The sequence below is a fragment of the Nothoprocta perdicaria genome, unplaced genomic scaffold (assembly GCF_003342845.1).
Source record: "Nothoprocta perdicaria isolate Ctin4 unplaced genomic scaffold, notPer1 scaffold_506, whole genome shotgun sequence".
Classification (NCBI taxonomy): Eukaryota; Metazoa; Chordata; class Aves; order Tinamiformes; family Tinamidae; genus Nothoprocta; species Nothoprocta perdicaria.
This window is the reverse complement of record NW_020455762.1, coordinates 113,472-136,634: the sequence shown is the minus strand read 5'-3', so window position 1 is coordinate 136,634 and position 23,163 is coordinate 113,472. Positions and strand designations below refer to the sequence as shown.

At 40.4% G+C, this 23,163-nt stretch overlaps 2 protein-coding genes across 2 annotated transcripts in view; one reads left to right on the top strand and one right to left on the bottom strand.

Moving 5' to 3' along the window:
• The window catches only part of LARP7 (La ribonucleoprotein domain family member 7), a gene marked incomplete at its 3' end in the record, with an annotated part of 14,389 nt that extends 14,340 nt beyond the window's left edge, over positions 1–49 (bottom strand). Inside the window, exon 1 of the mRNA XM_026048021.1 lies at positions 34–49. The remainder of the gene's footprint in view (positions 1–33) is intronic.
• A 312-nt stretch (positions 50–361) lies between these two features.
• ZGRF1 (zinc finger GRF-type containing 1) lies at positions 362–21,385 on the top strand. Its single transcript, XM_026048027.1, has 29 exons — positions 362–418; positions 1,432–1,511; positions 1,633–1,713; positions 1,836–1,892; positions 2,383–2,556; positions 2,902–5,173; positions 5,500–5,582; positions 6,314–6,412; positions 6,856–7,032; positions 7,593–7,698; positions 7,786–7,892; positions 8,118–8,268; positions 9,196–9,863; positions 10,250–10,388; positions 10,934–11,118; positions 11,584–11,771; positions 12,501–12,640; positions 13,396–13,542; positions 14,763–14,877; positions 15,538–15,776; positions 16,262–16,421; positions 16,893–16,970; positions 17,757–17,904; positions 18,371–18,498; positions 18,812–18,935; positions 19,156–19,332; positions 19,483–19,617; positions 19,894–20,155; positions 21,185–21,385. Exons 2-29 carry the CDS (start codon positions 1,491–1,493, stop codon positions 21,298–21,300), a joined length of 6,477 nt encoding a protein of 2,158 aa, XP_025903812.1. The 5' UTR covers positions 362–418; positions 1,432–1,490; the 3' UTR covers positions 21,301–21,385.
• Positions 21,386–23,163: the final 1,778 nt, after the last annotated feature.

Here is a 23,163-nt window from a genome sequence, read left to right as displayed (position 1 = left end):
GTCGCGCCGCGGCCGCCGCCCCGCGCCACTGACCTGCCGCCGCGCCGCCGGCTGGGGCTGCGGCTCGGGAGCTGCTGCCGCTGCCGCAGGGGGACACGGGGACAGCGGGCCCGCGCCGCCCGCCTCTCGCCTCGGCCCTGCCCCCTCCCGCCTCCTCCCTCGGCCCCCACGCGGCGTCAGCAGCGGCGCGACGCACGGCCCCGCGCTGAGCAAAGCCCCGCGGCGCCGCGCGCGCATGCGCGGTGCGGCAGCGGGTGGGGCAGCCGCGCCTCGGGCTGGAAAGCGCATTGGCTGCTCGCGGGCGGGCGGGGGCGCGGGCCTTTTCTGTTGGCTGTCGGCGCCTGGTGACGTCACGGCGGCAGTGGCGGGAAAGGTTCGAAGGCGCGGACCGAGGGAGCGGGCGGGCGGCTGTTGACAGGTGGGCCGGGCCGCGGCGCGGCCGTTAACGGTCGCTGGCCGTGGCGGGGCCGKTGCCCGGAGCAGCGCGGCGGGTCGGTCGGGGGCGGCTCGCAGTGGCGGCGTGGCCGTGGGGAGGAGGGCAGCGGTGCGGAGTCGCCGCCTCCCCTTGGCTGCTGTGTGCGCCTTCCCTCCCGGAATGCCGGGAACAGGGCTGCGAACAGCGTCACGGGAGGCTCGCGTGGAGCGGCCTCGTAGTGCTTATTTGTCAGTCTGYTGCCGTGGGAGCAAGGCCGCAAAGCCGATGTGTCCTGTGGCCAGTGTTCGTGATGTTGCTGTTAATGGTACTTGGTAACCTCGCAGGCGCTGCTCGTCAAGCCCTGAGGCAAGCCGCAGTGCTGACGGGCTGTTAGCAACCTCGCTAACATCCAGCTCCCGAAGAAGAGCGGCCCTCATAGTACTTTGTTCCTGGTTTCAGCAGCAGCAGATACCCCTGAAGTTATTTTGAGCTGCCTTTGAATATGTAAAGGAGCTCAGCTTYACGGGCAACCGGTTTTGAAAATCCGTTATCTTTATTTTTTTATCCGTTAAGCGTGACCAAGACAAGTCAATAAATGCTTGGCAAAATGAGCCAATTAATGATTTATGTGGTTGCTTCTGGATGCCAATGAGCACAGTTGTGATTATTTGCAATTGCAAACTGGTTCTTGTGAACCAACATTCATTCTGAGTATGCCCAACATTCATTTAAGTTGATTTAAAGTAGATGTTGACACCTATTAAAATGCCTTGTATTTTTAATCTGTAGGCTTAAATTGTTGTGTTAAATTATTTCCAAGGTGTTCCTTTAAAATACCCACATCAAGTATGCCTTGAGGTAGGGAGCCAAGATGTATGTGGAGATTTTTGACTTGTTTTTCCACTTAACTTTTTGTTTTTTTCTGAGGGGAAAGAAAAAGTGATCAGACATGGGTTTTCAATACATTTTCCTTATGACTCTGATGATTTCTAACATTTTTTTTTCCTGTTACTCAGGCTATATGAAGATATGAATATTCACAAAATAAACTGTTGGATGACTGTTTTGCCAAACAATGACTTCTCAAGAATTTACTGTAAGTCTTTTWAAAAAAAAAATGCAACAAAGTATAAGTAAACAAAACTAATCTGATATCAATGTAACTGCTGTATTATTTAACATTTTCTTGTTATTTCAACATTTACTCTTTGAATCAGGTATTATACACTCACCAAAAAATGAAGAAATCAAAAACGTGGCAAGATGGAATTCTGAGGATTAGAACTGGAGGAAATAAGGCGAGCAAATTAAATTTAAGACAATTTGATGTCATCTGCTGTTGTTTGACTGTCAGTGTTACTGCTGTAAATCTGTGAAAAAAGAACTTGATATTAACATTAAGTTCTCTCTTTCATTGCAGGCAGTCTTGTTTGATGATAAAGGACAATGTTTGGAGAGCATATTTGTAAAGTCTCAGGTATATTTTGTTGAAGAGTTGTTTTATTTGTGTGATTGTTGGCTTGTGTTTCAGGAGGCTTTTCTAACTTGTTCTTTTAAGTGATTAAGCTAGTTCCTCTTTTTCTCTCTGATGCTATGGTTGGTAGTTTATTGTTTCTTTTCATGAAAATCTGCTGWGGTACAGATAATGAAATGCTAAAACTGCTTCCGTTTATTGATAAAACTAACTTTTCCGGAAGCAATGTTGAAAACCTATATAAAGGTCTTATTTTAGACTAAAAGCAATGTATTATGGTGATATATTAAGTCACTATGACTCAAAACTAAATGTTAATGTTTTCTTTTGTGTTTGGACTGGCAATTTGTACGGAGAGTAGTGTTATACTGGGTGAAAAAATGTTAAGTTTCTGGGTGTTTCTTTTATGTGCAAGTGTCACAACACTTAGAAGGAAGTGGTTTTGTTTCTTACGTAGCACCATTAGGAACATGTTGTTGCCTTCTCTTTCTAGTTGAATGCTGGAGATAATTTGGAAAGTGAACGCTATCTGATCACTATTGAAGCAGTAACACTGGATGAAAAATCTTCGAAAGATCAGCCGAGGAAAGCAGAAATTCCAGCAGTGAATAACAGTGTTGTAAAGCCTCTAAGACACTTGCCTGTTGGGTTGAAAAGGAAGTTTACAGTATGTCTTTGTTTCCAAAGTTGTCTACATTTAAATTTTTTTTTTCTTCCTCTTTGTAATGAGTGATAAATATGCAGATAACGTCTCCCTGCTTTTTTTTTGAACTGGAACCGGAGTATGTTACTGGTAGCTGCTTTTTTGTAGTTTACTAAATCTTTAGTTTAGCAGAATTGCTGGTGCTAAGGGCACAGTAAAAGTCTCAAGAGTTTGACATTGTTTCTGTACATGAATCACTGAGATATTTGGTTAGAATATAGTTTATGAACCATGTCTTGCTTTCATCTTTTAGATTACCAAGTATAAACTTGATTTGTGAGTAGAATTAATTTTAAACTTTTCTTTTAGGGCTTCCAAGTGCCACGCCAGGTTGAAAAGAAAATATTGACRGAGGAAGATGAAGGAAAAGCACCTGTACTGCCTTTATCCGAGCAGTGTCAGGGTTCTTTTCCGTCTCAGTTTTATATCACCTCTCCCTTATTTTCTACGATTTGCAAGAAGGATACACATGCAAATATACCTACCGACTTTCATGAAGAGGTCTATACAAACAGTGATAAAGAACATACATCTTTCCCCTCACTSTTTTCTGCTCCTTTTCTTGATACGGGTAAAGATACAGAGCAGAGGAACTCTGATGAGTCTGTTGTGAAACCAGAGYATTCTGCAATTACAGAGCACACCAAGACAACCAGTCATGTGGCTGTGTCACAGAACATCAGGAGCACGGCACAGATAATAGCTCTTTTGAAATCCAAGCCAGCACAACCATGCAGAGAGCAAGCAACTTCCGCCGTCACAGAGTGTCATCCCAGGTTTCACATGTCAGACAACATAGGTGGTGGCAATAACAGAAATAGGACAACTTTACMCAGCTTTTCAGGCAACCCTGACATAGGACTTGATCAAAATATTCAGCAGCAGTGTTTTACAGAGGAAACTGAAAGTGATAAAAGGGGATGGCATGCTGAAATGCTGCTAAATTCAGCTGAACAACCTTGTGATGAAGAAGTTGTGAGACAAACACCTGACAGAAAGGCAGATAACTTAAGTCAAGTCTTACAAGAGCACTTCAATACAAAGACTTTGCACCCTGGAAAAATGTGTACCTGTACGAATGTAACAGACTGCAAAGGGGAATGTAATTGTGATAGAGAAAGATATCGAGAACCCTCATTTTCCAGCAGTGAAGGGGGACCTACGCTGTTATCAATTCACAGATGTGCTGCCAATGACCAACTAAATTGCTTCCTCTCTGAAGCCAGCATAGGCAAAATGAGTGACAGTCAGTTTAGCTCATCCTTAAGTGATATTTCTTACTCTGCAAGTCCAGCAGAGTCCACTGCCCTTGAAATAAATCCCTCCACATCTGGGAAGCATTCAGTGATCAGTGGTCTTACAGAATCACAAAATGAACTCCAGCCAAGGCAAAATTCAGAAATACAATCTAGTAAGTTGGAACTCTCTGCAGGTATGGCATTGAGTGAACTTCAAGCTGTAGAAGAGGAATCAGGTACCTGTGACAGAGACAGTGGTCCAGACGAACAGGTGATGGAAGTTAACTTCAATTTATTGGAGGCTTTTGATTTTAATGACTCGGACAATAAGGACCTGTGTGAAAGAGATGCAGAAGAGCTTGGTGAAAAAGCTGCGCTTTCACAAGGTTCATCTTGTTTAAATGAAAAAGACGAAGCACAAACCGTTGAATTGAGACTTCATTCTTCCTATAAAGTAACATCACACAGCAAAAACAAAGAAGTACAAGGTTTCCCATTTGACGGAGAGACTGATGGCAGCCTCTCTACGGGAGATATATCACTGYTCCCTCGTGATAACAATGTTGGTGACACTGGGAGAGCTGCAGAAGACTCAGTAAGCCTCACCAGAATTGAAATGGAATTTTCGGAGGGTGAAAACAAAACAAAACAAATTAAGGAAAGTCAGTTAAMTATTGAAGCTAGGACTTCTCAGAAGGACCTTGATGGCTGTGCAGAAAATACCATTATTGACAAGCCCATAAAAGGCAAGGACAGTAATTCATGCATTTCTGCCAGCGGAATGATTTCTGCCATGGGCAAAAGAACAGAAGATCTTTTACCACTTGGATACACAAAATCCCAATACACAGATTTAGAACATTCCCAGGGTACTAGTAATGGTGACATTACACCAGGTACTCCATTCCCAGCTTTGTCACAAGTATCTGATGTTTCTTGTCGCTCACTCAAACATAGTGCAGAGGACCAGCAAAATTTATTTGACATTTCTTGTAAGGAAGATACTGTAATTTCCACAAGTACCATCTGTCTCTTAGGAAAAGGCCATTTGTCTCCAGAGGAAACAGAAATAGGTGAAACTGAGTTTGAAAATATAGAGAGCATAAGTTCCCTTCATGATGCCTGCGAAGGTGAAAGAATAGGGATGGACTGCCTGAAAAGCACAGCATTTGTTGAAAAATCATCAGAACTTCCTGATTTGGTAAACAATATCGCTCTCTTAAGARCTTTGACTGAACATAGCACAGCATTAGAAAGCTTACAAAAGATACAGGAAAATAGTAGCTTACTATATGAAGCAGAGACTTTTAAAGAGATATTTGAACCCCTTGTAAAAGATGAAGGTTAGGTCAGTTTCTATCTTAAATTGATTTTTGTATATGGATTTTCATATATTTGACTTCTGCRTTTTGTTTTTCTTGCTGGATGATTTATATCCAGGAATTGTACTTTTGCAGTGACACGTTATGAAAGCTACCTCACGTAATGTTTAGTGTTTAAAGTACCTGTGGGGGCTCAAAATCTGCTTCTGTGTTTGCTTTAGTTTGGTTATTTTCACTTGTGCAATTATTCATATGGGTATGGTTTCCAAACTAAATAAATATTCAGCTCTTTTCTATCAAAATGAACACTCTGACTGAAACTAATGATGCTTTTCAATCTCTTGTAGCTGTAAAACAATTAACAGAAATACCTTACCTGGGAAGTAGAGATACACCTGCTTGTTCATATTTGGATTCTCCCAAGCTTATGGTAACCAATTTTTTACTACATATATGTATCYCTGCAAAATAAACCTGTTTTTAACATGGCTTACACAATTCCTGATTTATGAAACAATGGTTACTGGAAATTCTTTAAAGATATCAACTGATGAGCTGGGAGTAAACAAAGCATTTAATGTTATGGACATATTGCCAGTAAATGTTGATGAAACTGAAAGTGTAACAGGAAACTTAATGTCAATTGTACTATCTATTAATGTTTTATATCACATAAGTTATCAAGTGTGACACTTGCTTTCCTGTGTTACCATCTTTTACTATTTAGCTTCTCTTTCTTTCATCATCTTTTTGGACTCATGGCTCTGCTAAGAACTTTAGCATTTGGATGGATATGTGCTAGCAACCTGTTGAAAAAAACGTTGCGTTTTGCTGCTTCTTCAAATTGATTTTATCCAATACTATTACTAGTTTTTCTCTTTTGACTGCCTTCCAAATGAAAGAAAGGTTTTTAAAATGARTTCTTCAATTTTTCCCAACCCATTTGAGCTGCAAACATATTTTATTAGCCTATCACTGATATCATATTTTTTGGAAGGTGGGGCAGGGGTACTTCGATGTGAAGAGGATATAACTTAAAATATCCTCTGCTGTAGCAATACATAGATTTTTCCAAAGTGCAAATTCTGACTAGCTTAAGGTCCTGTCTTACCTGGTTGTTAACCTGATTAACTAACTAGGTTTTGGTACTTTTATATGCAGCCCCRCTGCGTGGACTACATGTTACAGAAAAGTGAAGCATCTGTTCTACCAACARCACTGGACCAAGGAGACGCTAGGAGCCTTGATGGCCAACCACAGGTAAAATTCTGGGGAATCAATGTAGAATGCGCTCTCCTAAAATTCACTTCAGTAGTTCATAGTAGTTCTATACGTTACAAAAACTCCTAGTAAATACTTAGCCAATCTCATAACAGTCTTCTCRGATGGATTACTTTTTAGWTCATTTGTCTGTAGGCTTTTTTCCRTTGAGAATTTCAAACTCACATTTCACAATGTGAAAGTGAAGGCTAAGATGTATTACATCAGACAGTCAGTTTTCTGTTGATAAAGAGATTTTTCCAAAACTTTATTGTTGCTACGTTGCAGAGGTGCAAGGGAAAGATGGCTTTGAGCATATTTTCCCTCTATTACAGCTCTAAACGGGTGATCTTTGTTGTATGCATGCACACTATTTTTATTGATTAGATAGTTCCTGAACAGTTATTATTTTCAGTTAATGATAATTCTACTATATTGTGTAGCTTGTTGAGTTTCAAGGACACAGAGTAAAAGGGTCAGCAACTAGAGAGATAATGCTGAGAGCTCCCCGCCCAGTGCTAGGATGGCAACAGGACCCAGATACTGTGGAGTTTGCAGCTGAGAGATTTTCTGTTTCACCTCTGTTTCCAAGCAGTTATATTCTTTCTGACTGCAGACAGGTAAAACTTTTTTTTTTGGAAGATATTTTTACTAACCTTAATGCAAGACAGTATCCTGTAGAACACAGTGAACATATCTACATTATTAGGAACTAAGGCTAGTGCTTCGTGGTTAAAAGTTTGCAATTAGGTATTTTTATTTTGCTCACCTTTGTCTCAGCAGTACATGTCTGCAAGAGCCATGTCTTGTCTGTGTGTGTGTGTATTTGCGGAGAGCATTGTTTTATTTTCAAAATAAACCTGATCAGATAGGAAAAAAAAAGTTGCAAGGAGCTTTTGTAATAGTAATTTCCTGTGGTAAGTAGTATAATAGTCATCTTAAGTGAAAATGAAACATGAGATGCAACGTAACACACGCTGTTCTTCTAACATGGTATCCTTTCAGTATTGCAAAACTGGAAGCAAATCAGAAATATGCATACTTTTATTTCCAGAATGTGCTACAGATGCTCTAGATTTATGTTTAAAAATAAGATCTTCATCAAAARAAAATATTTAAAGAGAGGATTCAAAAAATATTAAATTTCTAACAAGTTTTTGTTCCTGCTGTTTTTATAAAGTCTCCACATTCAAGAAATTGTCATGAATATGATACCAGTATGACTGGAGAAGGGCATTTTCAAACAAAGTCTAACRTTATTAAGGAGGCAATAGTGGCTGAAACCCGTAAGTGAAAGTAAAAGCAGAGTGGCAGTGACGGGCTTCGGGGAAAGAGATGCAGCGTGACTGCTGTGCTTCCCGTGTTTCTCCTAGCCTTAGCACTGAGCGTAGGTGCTGAGGTTCCCAAATGGATTGTGTCGGGCGCAGCCTCGCATTCTGATSTGGAGCAAATGCCTTGGACTTCCTGGGAACTTTACAAGGTGTGAACTGATCCCCTTGTAGGGTGTTTTTTGTTTTTGTTTTTTTTCCCCTGCCTGAGTTCATGGTAGCAATTTTATGTCAGATTTAGTACTTTCTAATCTCAACCGAGAGACATTGCAATGAGAACGATGAGAGAGACAACAATGACAAAAGAGCTATAATCAAGCTGKTGCTCTCCCTCTCCCCAGTGTCCTTCACTTGACATGTTAATTCTTCATCTCTAGACGATGCCATCCGAACAACCGACTTTCTCACTTAATTCAGACTGTCCAATTTCTCCATCTTCAAGAAAGGAGGAAACTATGGAAGACATYCAGGAGGTCCTGTCAGACAGGATGTTACCAACTAACACAGAACTTTCAGAATGCTTCTTCAGTAAGAAATTGTAGTTGTTAATTGCAYTTCACAGTATTTTTGCTAGAAAAATCTCTGAGATTCATTGAAGCATGAATCCAACTATAGAAGCACCCTGAGCCCTGAAATAGTCTGATTCTATATATGTCTGGGTAACTACAGACTTATATTTGTATTTATTTCATCATGTTTGAATATATGTTTGTCATTTGTAATACAAATTTTAGTAATCTGTAGCCAGATCAATTAAATGAGCCYGGGGTCCACCTAAAATAATACGCTTTCTTGAAAGAAACTTTCCTGGACTGGTTCTATTTAAGGAATAACTTATAATTTTAAAATAGCTCTTAGAATAGCTTTTAGCTTCTAGTTTTTAAATAAATAAATAAATATAACAGTCCATAAGCTAAGCTCTAATTCATGGTGGTATTTTGCATTTGTTTACTTGCTTTTGGTTTTCTTCCTTATTATGCTGCCTTGTGACCCACTTCCAKTGCTTAAATTGTCTATCTCTTTTTATTGATATGGAATTTAAACCAAAGGATGCTTGTAAGGCTAGAAGCCTCTTGTTCTTGTTGGTTAATATGAATTCTATGCAGTTTTGTGTGTGATATTTTGGGTAAAGATACAAATGTTAGGTTGATGGTTTGTTTTTCAGTTAGCCGCTGTAGTGAAAGCCAAAAATATCATAACTTTTAATAACTTCCAGAATTTAAATAATTTCAGCCTAAAAGTACAGTACATATAAAAATGTGCCCTGAGTTTGGGGATATAAATAGGAGTCACGGTTGCTCGTTGTGTATGGCATGAGAGTAACAGAAAAGCTTGCCAATTAGAAGACAGGATGTAAAATGAAAATGGAGAACCCTGAAATATTTCTTTAGCTTTATTTCTGTGCATTTGCAAGTGGTGCATGTTGCCTGTAAGATGTATGTATGTATGCTACAGCACAGGAGGAACCCAGCTACGCAGAAGAGCGCAACGTCTCGAGACTGAAAGCCGCAGTTAAAGCCCGAGCCCCGCTTGTCACTGTTCCTGCCACCGGGAAGGTTCCTGGCACAGAAGTTTATCTAAGGGACTGCGAGGGGCTGCAGCAATCTGCTGGATCTTTGGTAGTCAATTTGTGCAACAGGTCAGCAGTGTTTCCTATCGGTGCTTTTGGCCCYGAGGACAGGAATTATGAAACCTCGCTGTTTGAGGAGTACACAGAACACGAACAAAAGGAGTCCCTACATCCAATGTTTCCTAATGTGACTTCACAATTTAGACAAAGCAAGTGGCTCAAATACCAAAACAGTGCTCAGTGTGACTYGATAACTCAAAACAGCGGTGATGTGGAAGTGACTGATGATATCTGGGCAGAGAACATCCTTGGAATGCCAGCGGGTGACACAGGAGAGAGCCAGCGCAGCGCCGTGAGTAAAAGCGCTCCCGGCTCTGTGCCTCTGCGCACGGAAAAGCGCGTGGATGGAAAGCGCTCTGCAAATGACCAGGACAGAGATTTAATTTCAGAGAGGAAGTTACTTTCTCTGCACTTAAGTCRGGCTCCTTTAGCTGAAGCAACACAAAAGGTGTTAAGTCATCTGAGCTGCCGCACTGTAACGGGAGAAGGCCAGGTGTGTAACTGCTCAAGCAGATATAGTTACGACAAAAATGTTTGGGTTTTTTGTTTTTTTTTTTTTTCTGGACAAAGTAGCTACATTTATCTGATTTCCTGTGAGATACTGTCACTGTGATTGGGTGAAGTGTTTCTTTAGTGCACTTGAGTAACACAAAGGAGTCTCAGCTACAGAACAGCAGCTACTAATGTAATTTTCAGAGCCGTGACTAATCCTTTATAAAGATAATTCCTTGACACAGGTAGTGACAGATTTAGATTTGTAATCAGAATGTTGCTGGCAGGAATACAGAGTAAATTGGTTGGACTGATTTATCAGTATGTTTTTAAAAATGATTTGCTTGATTGTGAAAGTTGCTAATGGTTTATTTTTCTACTTCTTAGGACATAACAGTTTCTGAGTTGTCCTTTCCTAGTGTGGATAAAGTGAAAAATACTAATCTTCCCAAAAGGAAGATTGCTATTCCATCTGCTTTTCAGTCTCATGTTCATTACAAACAGATTTTTACAGCTGCTTTGACAGGTATGTCTAATGCTCTGAAAAATGCTGCTGTTTGTGAATAGGATGTAATTCAAAATACACATTTCTGAAGCTTCCCAAAAGTGACTGGGGAGGTAGATAATGTCCACATCATCCTTTTGAACAACTTTTTCCATTTGCTTTTGTTTATCTGTATACTCAGATATGTTCAGTTTGTACCCAAAGCTGCAAAAACAAACCAAAAGAGGAGTTTACTTATGTTCCAGTATGTAAACATGAGCTTGTTTACCAGTCTTTACATTTTTTTTCAGGTATAATTATTTAGTATTTGGATCTTTTGGAGCCATGTATTTAAATGTGATTTGTATGAAAGTAAGGCAATTATAAGAAGTCAATTGCATGTGCTAAAATGTGGACTTTGCAGRCTCGGAAGATAAGTGGTTCCTTTTAGGTCTTGGATTAAATATTTTAATTGCAATCTGGGATTGACAATTTCAAATGAAAATGTGCTTCCTTTAATGTTTTGTACTCCTGTAACCATTTTAACATGGTACTAATTGCTCTTTTATTCTCCTTTTTATGTCAAGAGCATTTAAACATAATTCTATTTGAGCTGTCACAAAGGTTACACAAGGCTCTTTCCAAAGTGGATATATCATTTTACACTTCATTCAAAGATGGGCAAAATGAGAGCCAAGCAAGCCACGTTCCCCTGTGCAATCACATGCTTCCTGCTAAGCTCACTGTGGTTAAAAAAGAAGGTCAGAACAAGGTGCTGTTTATTCCTTGTTTATTTACAGTTTGGGATATTTGTCTGTTTGTCGTGTAGATTATATTCTGTGAGCAATTAAAGAAGGACTCTAAATGTATTTTGTGATGACAAGTTAAATAGAAATGCTACGGAGATCACTTTTAAGATCGCTTTTAATAGCTGCTGATGTCCAGAGCTAGTAGTTCTGTCCATATGGAAATAGATTTGTATATGTGGAGMGAGATACAAACTTGTAATTGTCTAGGTTATAGGGGAGTTCTGTAAATGAAGATTACAGAGTGGCTCTAGAATATGAGGAAAAAAAAAAAAGACGCATTTGTTCTTGCAGAAGAATGTGCTGAAAATAAAGGAGCTTTACCTGCTTGTACTATATAGCAGCTAGTACTGGTCGATTGCTGTATGCATTTGTGCTTGTTTTRAAGTGCTAATGGTCTATTTTGTGTTGTGGTTTTCTTTCCCCTTTAGGGTCGTTTGTTCTATAGCTGTGATGCTCCAAAAGCTGAACGGTGTGCATTTTTCAGATGGATAGAAGAGGTGAACCAAGGAGAGAGAAAATCCAGACCCACTGTAGTGCTTCATGATATAAAAAGTGTTGGGGCGTACCTCAGAAGTCAAAAGATTTCCCTCTATGAGGGATGCCAGCTTTTGGTGAGGTATTGGGAAAGCCATACACTTGCCAGTAGGGTTAGGTGAARTGTGGCATTTATAGGTATACCAGTAACTCTGTGTTTCAGTAGAATTTCAAAGACATGCTCAGTAATATATTTGAAAGGATTACAGTTTTGTATAGGAAGCTAAAAGCTAAATTACTGAAAGACTGAAAATTAAAATTTTTAGGTAAAAATATTATATTAATAGCATTGGCATTTCAAAACAGTATTCTTTTCATCAAGAATCAAAATTGCTAACTGGCAACTTGATCAACTGCTCAGTCAAGTTCCTTACGACAGTTCTGTTTGATTTATTATTCACTTAAAGTTTGTAGGAGAGTTTAAGACATGGTCTGATATATTCATGTCGTGATACTTTTTAAATTTGATATTTGGTAAAGACCAAATTATTGATCATTAATATTAATGAGAACAGGAAAACCTGGCTGGGTACAACATACATGTTCTGATGTTACCCTTAGAGATTCAGTCTAAGACTGTCTTTCTGCACTGGTTAAGTGTAAGAGAACTAATTTAAATTTGGCCGACTATCAGAAGTATTTCCTAGTAAAGATAAGTATTTTTAAGTGCTGCTCATTTAAGAAGATGCACAAACACTAAAACCTGTGTTGCAATAGCTTGATCTCATCTCTGAAGCTTTCTTACTTTTTTGTGATGATTCCAAAATGTGCTGTTGATTAAACAGTTTCTCTTAAAAATATAATTTAACAGGAAAGCTTTTGAAATTCAAACAAAACAGTTTAATAAGTTGAAGAAATTTATGAATACTCACGCCAATTTCGAAGGGGATTCCAAGCGCAAATTATACCTCAAGCTGAGCAGRAAGGAGCATTCTTCTACCTATAGTAAAGGTAAGCAAATTGGAGTGTCACAAGGATTATTTATATCTAGATTCATGTCGTGCGTTTTTCAGTTTTGAGTTTTAATGGAAAGAGAAAAGCTAAACCTGCTTTTTGAACCCTTGACAGGACTAGTAATTTAATTCTCTTTCTACAAGCCAACAAAGTAATTAATTCATCTTTTTTGCTAAATAAATCCATCTTTAGAAAAATATTAAGGTTGTGTTTTTAGGCTYAGATTATATTGTCAGCCCCGAAGTTTCAGGTGGGCAGTCTTCTGCTAGATAATAGGGAAAACTTTATGTGAAAATTGGTGTTTGAATAATTGCTGGATATCTCTGCTAATTTAGCGAAATATGAGAATTTTGGAAGACATTCAGTGATCTTCTCTACGTCGTCTCCGTTTGCTTTGCTTCAGGAACTGATGAATTGATACTTAGATCTTTGTAGTTTGCTTAGCTGTGGAAAAGAGTGGAAGATGAGGCAGAAGCAAACATGAGTACTCACTTTTTGTGTGGATTCTGAAGCGTTCTGATAAATGCTGTTCTTGTACATTTAGATTCTGAAACTCTGCACGGGCAGAACTTCTCCTTGTGTCTTGGCATTGTTTGACATATTTAGGCCTTTGATCCCACATACTTTCATTTTAGTGCTGGCTTAATTTGTAGTATAGTAATGTTGGACTTATGTTGGGCTTTTTTTTTTTTTTTTCCCCTTGCAAGTCTGTAGTAGAAAAAGCTTGTGATAACTGTGCATTATTTTGACAGATGACATCTGGGTTATTTCAAAGACTCTAAACTTTGATCCCCTGGACACTTTCATTGCAAGTAGCGCTTTCTTCGGACCATCATCCAACAATGAAGTGGAATTACTGCCTCTGAAGGGCTATAGTCCCTCAAACTGGCAAACGAATAGTAAGTTTTGCATCAAATAATTTAGCATTCAGTAAAGGCAGCACTGTGGGAAAAAACATGGCCCAGGATGAAGACTGAGGTGGGATTTTTTTGAAGTCTAATACATCATTTTATTCACAGGATGCTTTCATTTTAAGTATGTTTAGATATGTAATTTAAATTCAGTACTTAGGTAATTAAAACTATGAAGAAAGGAGCAATAATTTCTGGGCTTTAAAAAATTTAAAATGTAAAACTTTAAAAATTAGACCCTTTTTAAAAAAACACTCTTTAAATTAAGGGCTTTAAATTCAATGGGAGGCTTTGTTTTTACCCTGAGTATAAATTGCAAAGCCTCAGAGCAGTCAGGGTCTAGGGGAGTTTAGTGTTCCAGTCTTATTGTTGCTGCACTGCAGGATTTCAGCTTTATTTCTCCTTAGGACATTTTTGGTATTAGCAGCCTCCCGATCACAAATACAGATTTTATTTCATGCCTCCATGAGCTTTACCAAACTGAAAGACTTAAGAGTACTATGAAAACAAAACTTTAAGTGATATATAATAGCTGCCAATTCTAAACATTAAAATCGATATATGGGGATTACTAGACATAGTAGAAACTYTCCTCCTTCTTCTTGCTTAAGAAATCCCCATGTCGGACAACCTTAGGCTTCTGGCAGAGAATTCRGAAAAACACAGTTAGGTATATGCTCAGTTCTCTTGCTCCGCAGGCATCCTCTTGGGATATTTTGGAAAGAGACCTTTAGTCTGGCTCAATTTAGGTGTGTTTGTGGCTTTTGATGGGGTTTTTGTAAGAACACAGCTGTTTAGCAGATGAGAAATCATTCTGCATTGTAATGAAAATATTCATAGACAATACAATTTGARCTGCTGTAGTACAGGTGGGTTAATCATGAAGTTCACCTATTAAATGCTAAAGCCTTGAAAGAACTCTTCTACAAGTATTTTTAAATAATGAGGAAGATTTTTATCTAAATTTGCATCCCAGAAGGATCCTAATGTTGGAATTACAAATATCTCAAAATAACACACCTTGGAAAGAAGAATTAAGAGATTGCTTTGCTCTATAAGAATCAGTCATACCTGGGAATATGTTCAGTTTATTTTCTGATGGARGAAGGAATAATTCTTTTGATGTTTTGCGGCTCACCTCTTGAGCTGATACAAAATTTTGACTAATTTCACCTTTTCCTAATCTTACTTTTCTGTGCCCTCTTCAGCGCTTGTTCATGCCTTGCTGGTATGTAATGCTAGCAGTGAGCTGACGTCCTTAAGAAATATGGAGGAGTTCTTCAATCCAGCTACTCTGCCACTACTACCGTATCTCCTAAAAATGTAAGTTACTCTTTCACTGTGAACGTGCTGGACAACTTTATAGCCATTGGATTGATAATACAGTTTCRTGACTGTATTAAGTGAATGTGTATTCTTCATGGGATTCATTAAAAGTTTCTTTTCCTAGCAAACTTCACAAATTTCAGAATCTTTTAGAAAGAAAACACAGTAAAGGGGGAAAAAAGAAGGAACTATTTCCTTGGAGAATCAAAGCAATACAGGGATGTATCTAAGACTACTTGTGATAAACTGGATAAAACAAGTAATTATATCAACTCCCATTACTTCTAGCTGTGAGATTGTTTAACTCTGTCAAACTCCAGCTTTGGAATTCTGCCAGCTTTGGAAGAATAAGTTAGACTGAAAATGCAACTTCACAACAAGAATAACTCCATCCAAAATCTATTTTGATGACCCATTTTTTACATAAGGAATTTATGGGCGGGGGGGGAAAGATACAGCGCAGGTATATTTTGGGGCTAAGGAGGACAACAATTTACAATTTCACCATTTCTTTCTGTAAAACCTCAGCATTTTTGGGTCAGATGAGTTAGAATGTCAAAAATATGAGATATAAGTTGTACGTTTCCAATATTATACATTTCATAATACTGGTCTGAATTCTTTTTTTTTTTTTTTTTTTTTTTTCTTTTTCTGTAGGAATTCTGATTCTGAAAAGGCTAATAAGAAAGTGAACAAAGGAAAATTCATTCCTCCAGCCTTAAACCTGAAATGCAGAATGATGCGTGGGCTTGTCAGCCCCGAAATAGCAATGGAACTAGCCAGAAAGATGATCCAGACATTCTCTTTGAACCCGGATCAAGCTGCAGCACTGATTCAGATAGCTGGCATGATGACAGTGGCAGAACAGCAGATCTTCCCCATCACAATCATACGTGGTAGATGGCAAATAATTGTTAAACTTACAACTATCTCTTTTCTATGAAAATAATGCTCATTCATAGGTAATGTGAGTCCTGGTGACATATCCTAAAATTCTCCTAGCAATGATAGGCGTATTCAGAATTGTTAGACACTCCAAAACAATCATCATTTCTAAAATGCATATTCCTGTGGAGAGAGTATGAGGATGCTTATGCTGACATTTGTATTATTGTAATGCCATAAGGAGACTCCTATACAAATACTGCATGTATTCCATCAGAAAATGGAGGAAGAATGTCTTATCTTACCCTCTTACCTCACTTTTTAGACACTGCATACAAAATAACTACAAAGTGTAAGCCAGTGTGTTTAAAATACACAATATACAAAGAATCCCAGCAGAATATTTCAGAAGATAAATTAGTGTTATAACAAATAATAAGAACTGTATCTCATATATATTTTTAGTCCTTATTTTTGCTCTCTTCTAAAATCCCAGGTGTTTTCGGAGCTGGAAAGAGCTATTTGCTGTCTGTAGTGATCTTGTTCCTAGTGCAGCTCTCTGAAAGCAGTGAAGCAAAGGAAAGCCGTAGGCCAATTCCATGGAAATTTCTGATTGCCTCTTCCACCAATGTTGCTGTTGACAGGATACTGCTTAGGTAGGTTACAGTGAACTAAAACTGTACGGGCCATTGTTCCAATGAAAAGAATGCTCTTTTATGGCAAGGGTAGTCATATTTGCAGCATAAAGCTTTAGAAAGATGGCATTCTTCCCCTGTGAAGTATCACCCAGGGACTTCAGATCTACCCTTTGTGCAGCTCACCTATGCCATAAGGCTAGCAGCACTGATCAATATAATGCTAATATCRAACCCAACTTTCATCACATTCACCATTTGAAACTGCCCAGTTCTCGGTAAGGTTTGGGAAGCAGCGCYAGGAGAAGGGCTTGGGGGAACTTCAGCAAATACAGGAGAATTCARCTTACTTGAATTGTATTCTGAGTTACTTTTTTTGAATAGTAGAGCTTGTGTTCTTCAGTGTTTGTTAGTATCTCTAGAACCATTTTAAGAATTTCAAAATTGATTTTTATATTTTTTGTAATATGTATCATCTCTTTTTCTTTAAAGTCTACTTGATCTTGGATTTGAGRGTTTTATCAGAGTTGGAAGTATTAGGAAAATTGCCAAACCAATTCTTCCCTACAGGTAAGAATCTTCATATTTGAAGCATCTGCAGAGATTGTAAGGCAAATGATAATTATGTAGTGCTGTAAAATTACTCTTCTGAAGTCATTCCAAATGCAATAAGCCCATCTTTTTGTTTTGAACAGTGCATAGGTTTTTACCTTGTTTGGGGAAGTTGATTTGTTGCAGAGTGGAGCTAATGATTTTAAATGGAAAGCAATAGAAGAGAACAAAATAATGGTAGTTAGAGATKTGGGAATGTACACAAGGAGAAAAGCAGAACAGACAGGACTAGAACAGATCTCTATCATTCCTAGTGATGAGAACTAGGAGGAAGTAATCATAAAATTAATGTTCAGTGACCTTATGGTAACGAGTCATGAATTCTATACTTCTTAACCAAGTTAACCTTTGTATTTAAATCTAGAGCACAGTTTAAGAAAATGAGGTATAAGTCAAGCTCAATAAAGATTGCACTCTCATTACTTGGTACTTGTAAAATGGTGAGTGAAATATTTCCAGACAGTTCTAGGTCTGAAATGAACTGCGTAGCTTGGAGCATAAGTACAGATAAGCATTTACCACGCTCCTGTGTTTGGCTGGGTTGGTGCGCTGAGCTGGTGAGATAAAGCTCTGTTTAAAACAGGGACTGTCYATCTCAGCTGGATTTGGTACAGATTAACACACTGCTGTGAAGTACCATTATGTGCTGTGTATAGTTATTTGTCTATATTGGGTGTTCACTGGAATCTGAAAGCTCTGTAATCACCTGTAGTTGTGATCCCTGTTATAAATTTGTTTTTGAAGCTTACATGCAGGCTCAGGAAATGAAAATGAACAATTAAAAGAACTGCTTGCTCTCATGAAAGAAGATTTAACTCCAGCTGAAAGAATTTATGTGAGGAAGAGCATTGAGCAACATAAACTAGGGACCAACAAGGCTGCTTTGGAACAGGTACTGTGCAAGTTGGATTGGATGGGAAAGTGAGTATTCAGCACGCTGTACCCACGAGGCCTGGCAAAGGGCAAGTGGGAAGCCCCTCTCTCRCCTGAGGCTGCCAAACTACTCCAGTTTTGAAAAATGAGTGAGTGCTGGGATGAGGCAGGTTTGATTGCACGGGTGTATCTTACTGTCTCGTGTGTATGTGGCTTCTCCTCTTTGTGCTTGTTCCTGGTGGGTATTGCTGCCACCTTTGCCACTGGGGCTCAGTAGGCTTTGCRGGGTTGTGTAGTCCTACCAGACTTGCTCTGGTATTAAATCCAGGAGTCTGAATTCTTCTAACACAGAAGCATGCCAGATACAGCAAATGTCAGCTTTTGATCCATCTCTGCGCGTACACCGTTCTTCTTGCTGAAAGGTAGAATTTAATTTCAATCTTTTAACATTTCCTCTACCCCTTTTCTCCTCACCAATAACACAGGTGAAAGTTGTTGGAGTGACCTGTGCTGCCTGCCCATTCTCCTGTATGAGTACCCTTCAGTTTCCCGTGGTGGTGCTGGATGAGTGCAGTCAGATGACCGAACCTGCTTCTCTCCTTCCTATTGCAAGGTACAGCCATCCTGCTGTGTTCCAGCTGAGAAATGTCTCCCAGCTTGCCATGACACAGCTTTTAGTAGCTACCAGACTTGGACACACAAAGATCACAAGCTCCAGGCTCTTACCTTAGGAAACAAGAAGAACGATTACAAATGAAAGCTGGCTCTCAGATGCCCGCCTTGAGTTACCCTTTATTTTAACTATGGAAAGTGTGACAGCAAAGGCAGCCCGATCCACAGAGTGATCTGTGATAAGAAAAGCACATACTTTGTAAATGTTATAATCAGTAAATCATCCTTTTTGAGTTTTTTGTTTTCATGTTTAGGTTTCAATGTGAAAAGCTAGTCCTTGTTGGAGACCCCAAGCAACTGCCACCAACTGTTCAAGGGTCTGACAGTGCTCATGAGAAGGGCTTGGAGCAGACTCTGTTCGATCGGCTCTCCTTAATGGTAGGTACTACCAGTACTTCAACAGCATGGAGGGCGACGTTTGAGGCCCACTGAAGTCAGTAAAAGTCCTGCTTTAGGTGTCAGAAGGGCCAGTGTTTCGAAGTTAAGTCACCTCACTGCAGGAATTACTTTTGCTTATTACTTGCTTGATCTAATTTGCCTTGTGAAAAAGTTAATATATTTTTTGCCCGTTCCCATTTTCTGCATTATAATTCCATAGGGACATAAAGCAGTACTGCTTCGGACACAGTACCGATGTCACCCTGCTATCAGTGCTATAGCCAACGAGCTCTTCTATGGAGGAAGTCTGATAAATGGWGTTTCAGAGGAAGACAGAAGTCCTCTGTTGGACTGGCTCCCAACACTCTCTTTTTATAGTGTTAATGGGGTGGAGCAAGTAAGCTTTTAAACCTTTCTTATATTATTCAAATCTCAATATATTGTCATTTTTTTCCATTTCATTTCTATTTGCAATGTCATGATGCAGCAAACTGTATTTCAGCTGCTGGTTACCAGACCTAAATCAGAACTTCCCCCTCTTTTACAGATTGAGAGAGAKAACAGCTTCTATAACATGGCAGAAGCTCATTTTACAGTTAAGCTAATCCAGTCTCTGATTGCAAGTGGAATAGAAGGATCTGCAATTGGTGTGATTACTCTTTATAAATCACAGATGTGCAAGGTTTGTACAAGATATTACTAGTAAAATATTTTCTTAAATTTATTATTTTGGAATAAACATAGGGTCCATTTGAATTGGAAAAGAGTGCAAAAAAGTGCAAAGTCTGTAATTATTCCTCTAAAAAATTAGAGAAAATTTAATTCAAAATTTAATTCAAACTTGCCTCACTTTTTTTTTTTTTTTTTTGGCTTTCCCCTCCCGAGTGCTTTATCTGAAGACAAGTGCTTGCCTCGGTACGCGTGTCACTCCTCAACGTCTGCATTCGTTTGTGTGCAGGTTCAGAACTTGCTTTGCAGTCCGCACTCCGAGGCCCTGGAAATGAAAGCYGTGCAGGTGTCCACTGTAGATGCCTTCCAGGGAGCTGAGAAGGAGATCGTCGTTTTGTCGTGCGTGAGAACAAGACAAGTTGGATTCATAGATTCAGAAAAGAGAATGAACGTTGCACTGACGAGAGCAAAAAGGCATTTGTTGATCGTTGGAAACCTGGCCTGTTTAACCAAGAACAGACTGTGGGGAAGAGTAATCAATCACTGCAAAGGTAATATATTCCTTTCCTTTATTTTCAAAATCAGGTAGCTTGCTGCTTTTTATTCTAGATGTACGACACATTGCAAGCACGCAAATGCTTTCAGTTGTATCTGCAAACCATTTTCACACTTGATATTTCTCTGTTATCCGGCAGTGAGACTTCTCTTTGGTGCCATCCAGGCGCTGGGATCACTAAGCTCTATCACGTAATTTCYCGTTGCTGTGCTTGCGAGTGACTGCCTTGCAAACATAATCTTGTTCAATCAGGCCACAGAAGCAAATACAGATTTTGGAATCAGTTTCTTACATAGTTTCCACATATTCCTGAGGTTTACTGTAACTCTCTTTATTTCATCAACTTGAAAACCAATTCTGTTTAAAACCAGCAAAGCCCAAAGCCTCATTGTTACCCCCCTGTCCAGCTCTGCTAGAGGTGTTTAAATGCCTGAGCATTTGTCATATACATCTTTGCTTCCCCCAGCACGCACGCTTTGGTGAGGCAGGTCATATTTCCTCCCTTCATCCGTGCTTGAGGTCATCTCCCTTGAAATGAGGCAGTTCAGATCGCCAGGTATTATTTGGCTCTCAGCTCTAGATTTTTTCTTTTTGCAGCCTTGGAAGGTTTCTTTGAATAAGTCCAGATCATCTAAATAAGCTTAATAAAAGCTGACTGGATCTGACTTGGTGCCCACGGAGGTGCCCTTGCAGAGGGGCACGTCCCCTCTCAGAGGAGCAGAGCTYCTCATTCACAGGGAGGCCCCGCTCTCTTCAGACAAGAGATGGCGAATCTTGGCAAGAGATTCACTAGAGCAGGTGCCGAAGGGAGAGGTGCTGAAGTAGGAGTTATTTTACTTTACTTTCTACTTGGCTAACATCAAATGAAGCATCTCATTAATGTCTGAAGAACAAATGTCAAAGTAGAAACAGTGTAACAATTTGTTGAGTTTGAGGAAGTAGATATTTTCATCATCAGAGACTTATTAGGATTGATGGATATTGTAGAATGAGATGTAATTATCCCATTTATTGCTGGTTTTAGGATGGGAAAACGGATTACAACATGCAAGCCACTGTGAGCAGCAGCTAAACAGCATTCTTCAGTGTTATTTGGAGAAAAAGAGTGAAGAGGAAAACGATAAGAAAAAGGAAAAATAAAATGTGTGTGTATTTTTATGTCTTGAAACTGTAACTTGTGTGTTCATAAAAACCACTAGAATTCTTGGAGCCAATGTAGTGTTTGTTCCAGGCGGGAYAATGACTTTAAACCCTCCCTTTGCGTGTTTGTGACCTCCTGTTTGCACCACGACGAATAAAGCCCCTGCCTGTGCTCCAAGGCTCTCACGTGGGGGGCGTTCCGTGGGTCCCACSCAGCCTTTGGGGGTGCCCTGCGGGGTGGCCGTGGGGCCGGCACGGGGGCTGTACTGTGCCCGCCAGGGGGCACTGCGGGCCCGCAGTGCAGCGCAGGTCAGCGCCGCGCGGGGTGTGGGGCGCCCCAGTGCAGGGCTCAGCACCAGCTGTGGGGCGCCCCAGTGCAGGGCTCAGCTCAGGGTGTGGGGCGCCGCGGTGTGGGGCTCAGCGCTGAGCAGCTCAGGGAGCGCCAGCGCAGCCCCGCGAGCGGAGGGGCGCGCAGGCGGGGGCGGCAGCGGCACTGAATAGCGCCTTTAAATTACTGCTGACACCTCTGCCGCAGCTCCCTAAAATCTCAATCAACAATCCATTAGGGCTCGCGGGGAGTAAAACTAAATCCTCGTTTAAGTGTATTTATCCAATCTCTTTTCTCTCTTTCAAATGCTAAATCCATTTCAGCATATGCCCCCTTCTTTCCCTCGCCTTTCTCTGAAGACTGGCAGCCTATACTACTCTTGTAAATATGAAAGATGCTAATCATATGACATATCACGTCTCAGTCGGAGCCTGGAATAAAGCCTTGAGATTTGGGATCATTGCTTCCAGACAACAGCTTCATCAGCCGGAAAGTTGGTTTTTTTCTCCTTTCCTTCAACTCTCAATCCCTTCTTTGTCTGGGGGAAAATGCAGCCAACTCGAGCCACCCTGGCCATATGGTTCACTCTGTGTTTTCTTAGTTGAATTCTGAATTGTTTGTGACTTGCGAAGGGTTTTTTTTCTTTCTTTCTTTCTTTCTTTTTTTTCCTTGGAAGTGTGTATAAAGATATAGGAGAGGCTGCCCGCGCTGGCGGCTCTGCGGGGCTGCTGCTTCACGTGTTCCTTTCGCGCGCTCCTGCAGCCACTTCCCTGCTACCGCCCCGTGCAAGAGCTAAAACATAAAGCTCCGGGCACGCTTTTAACAGCAACCCAGGGCAGTCCAGAGATCTTAGCGGCCGGGACATTTTTTTCCCCATCCAGAGGATGAAAATGCTGCTTTTAGCTTCTGTTTTGCAGCAGTGCCTGGCCCCATCCCCAACCGGCCGTGGACTTGTGGCAAGCGTGCAGGGAGGGCAGGCACCTTGCGGCAACCCTGTTGCGAGCGTCCCACGTTGGCCGGGGGGCACRGCCGTGCCCGGCAGGACGGGAGAGGCCCTTTTAAGATGTGCACGAGTTAGGAGCTGAATGAGCTGGGTGCGCTCGCGTTTGGATAGCCCCTGTTTGATAGCAGCCTGCCAAATTCTCTTTCTCTCTTTCCTTACACAAACCCCCAAAAAGGCCCTTTCACCAAATCATTAAATTCTACAGAGGTGGTCAAGCTAGTCCTGCTTTTCATGCGCTGRAGAAAGAAAAGGGTCCTTGAAGTTTAGAAGATGCCCAAGGAAAACTCATTGAATGACATCAAAAGAGCGAGTTTCCATAGCTGTTGAAGCACGAGAGCTGTGTAGCCRCACAAAGGCGGGTCGGGGCAGTGGGACTGTCCCACTGCTCTATCCCAGCACAATTGGGTCACTGAAATAGGGAATTAATTACCATTGGAGAGTGGGCAGCCCATTCACCGCTGGCTGAGTTTTATTAAACGCCAATATAAATAACAAAACAACTCTTGTGGCTGCACTATTCCTACACGCCAAA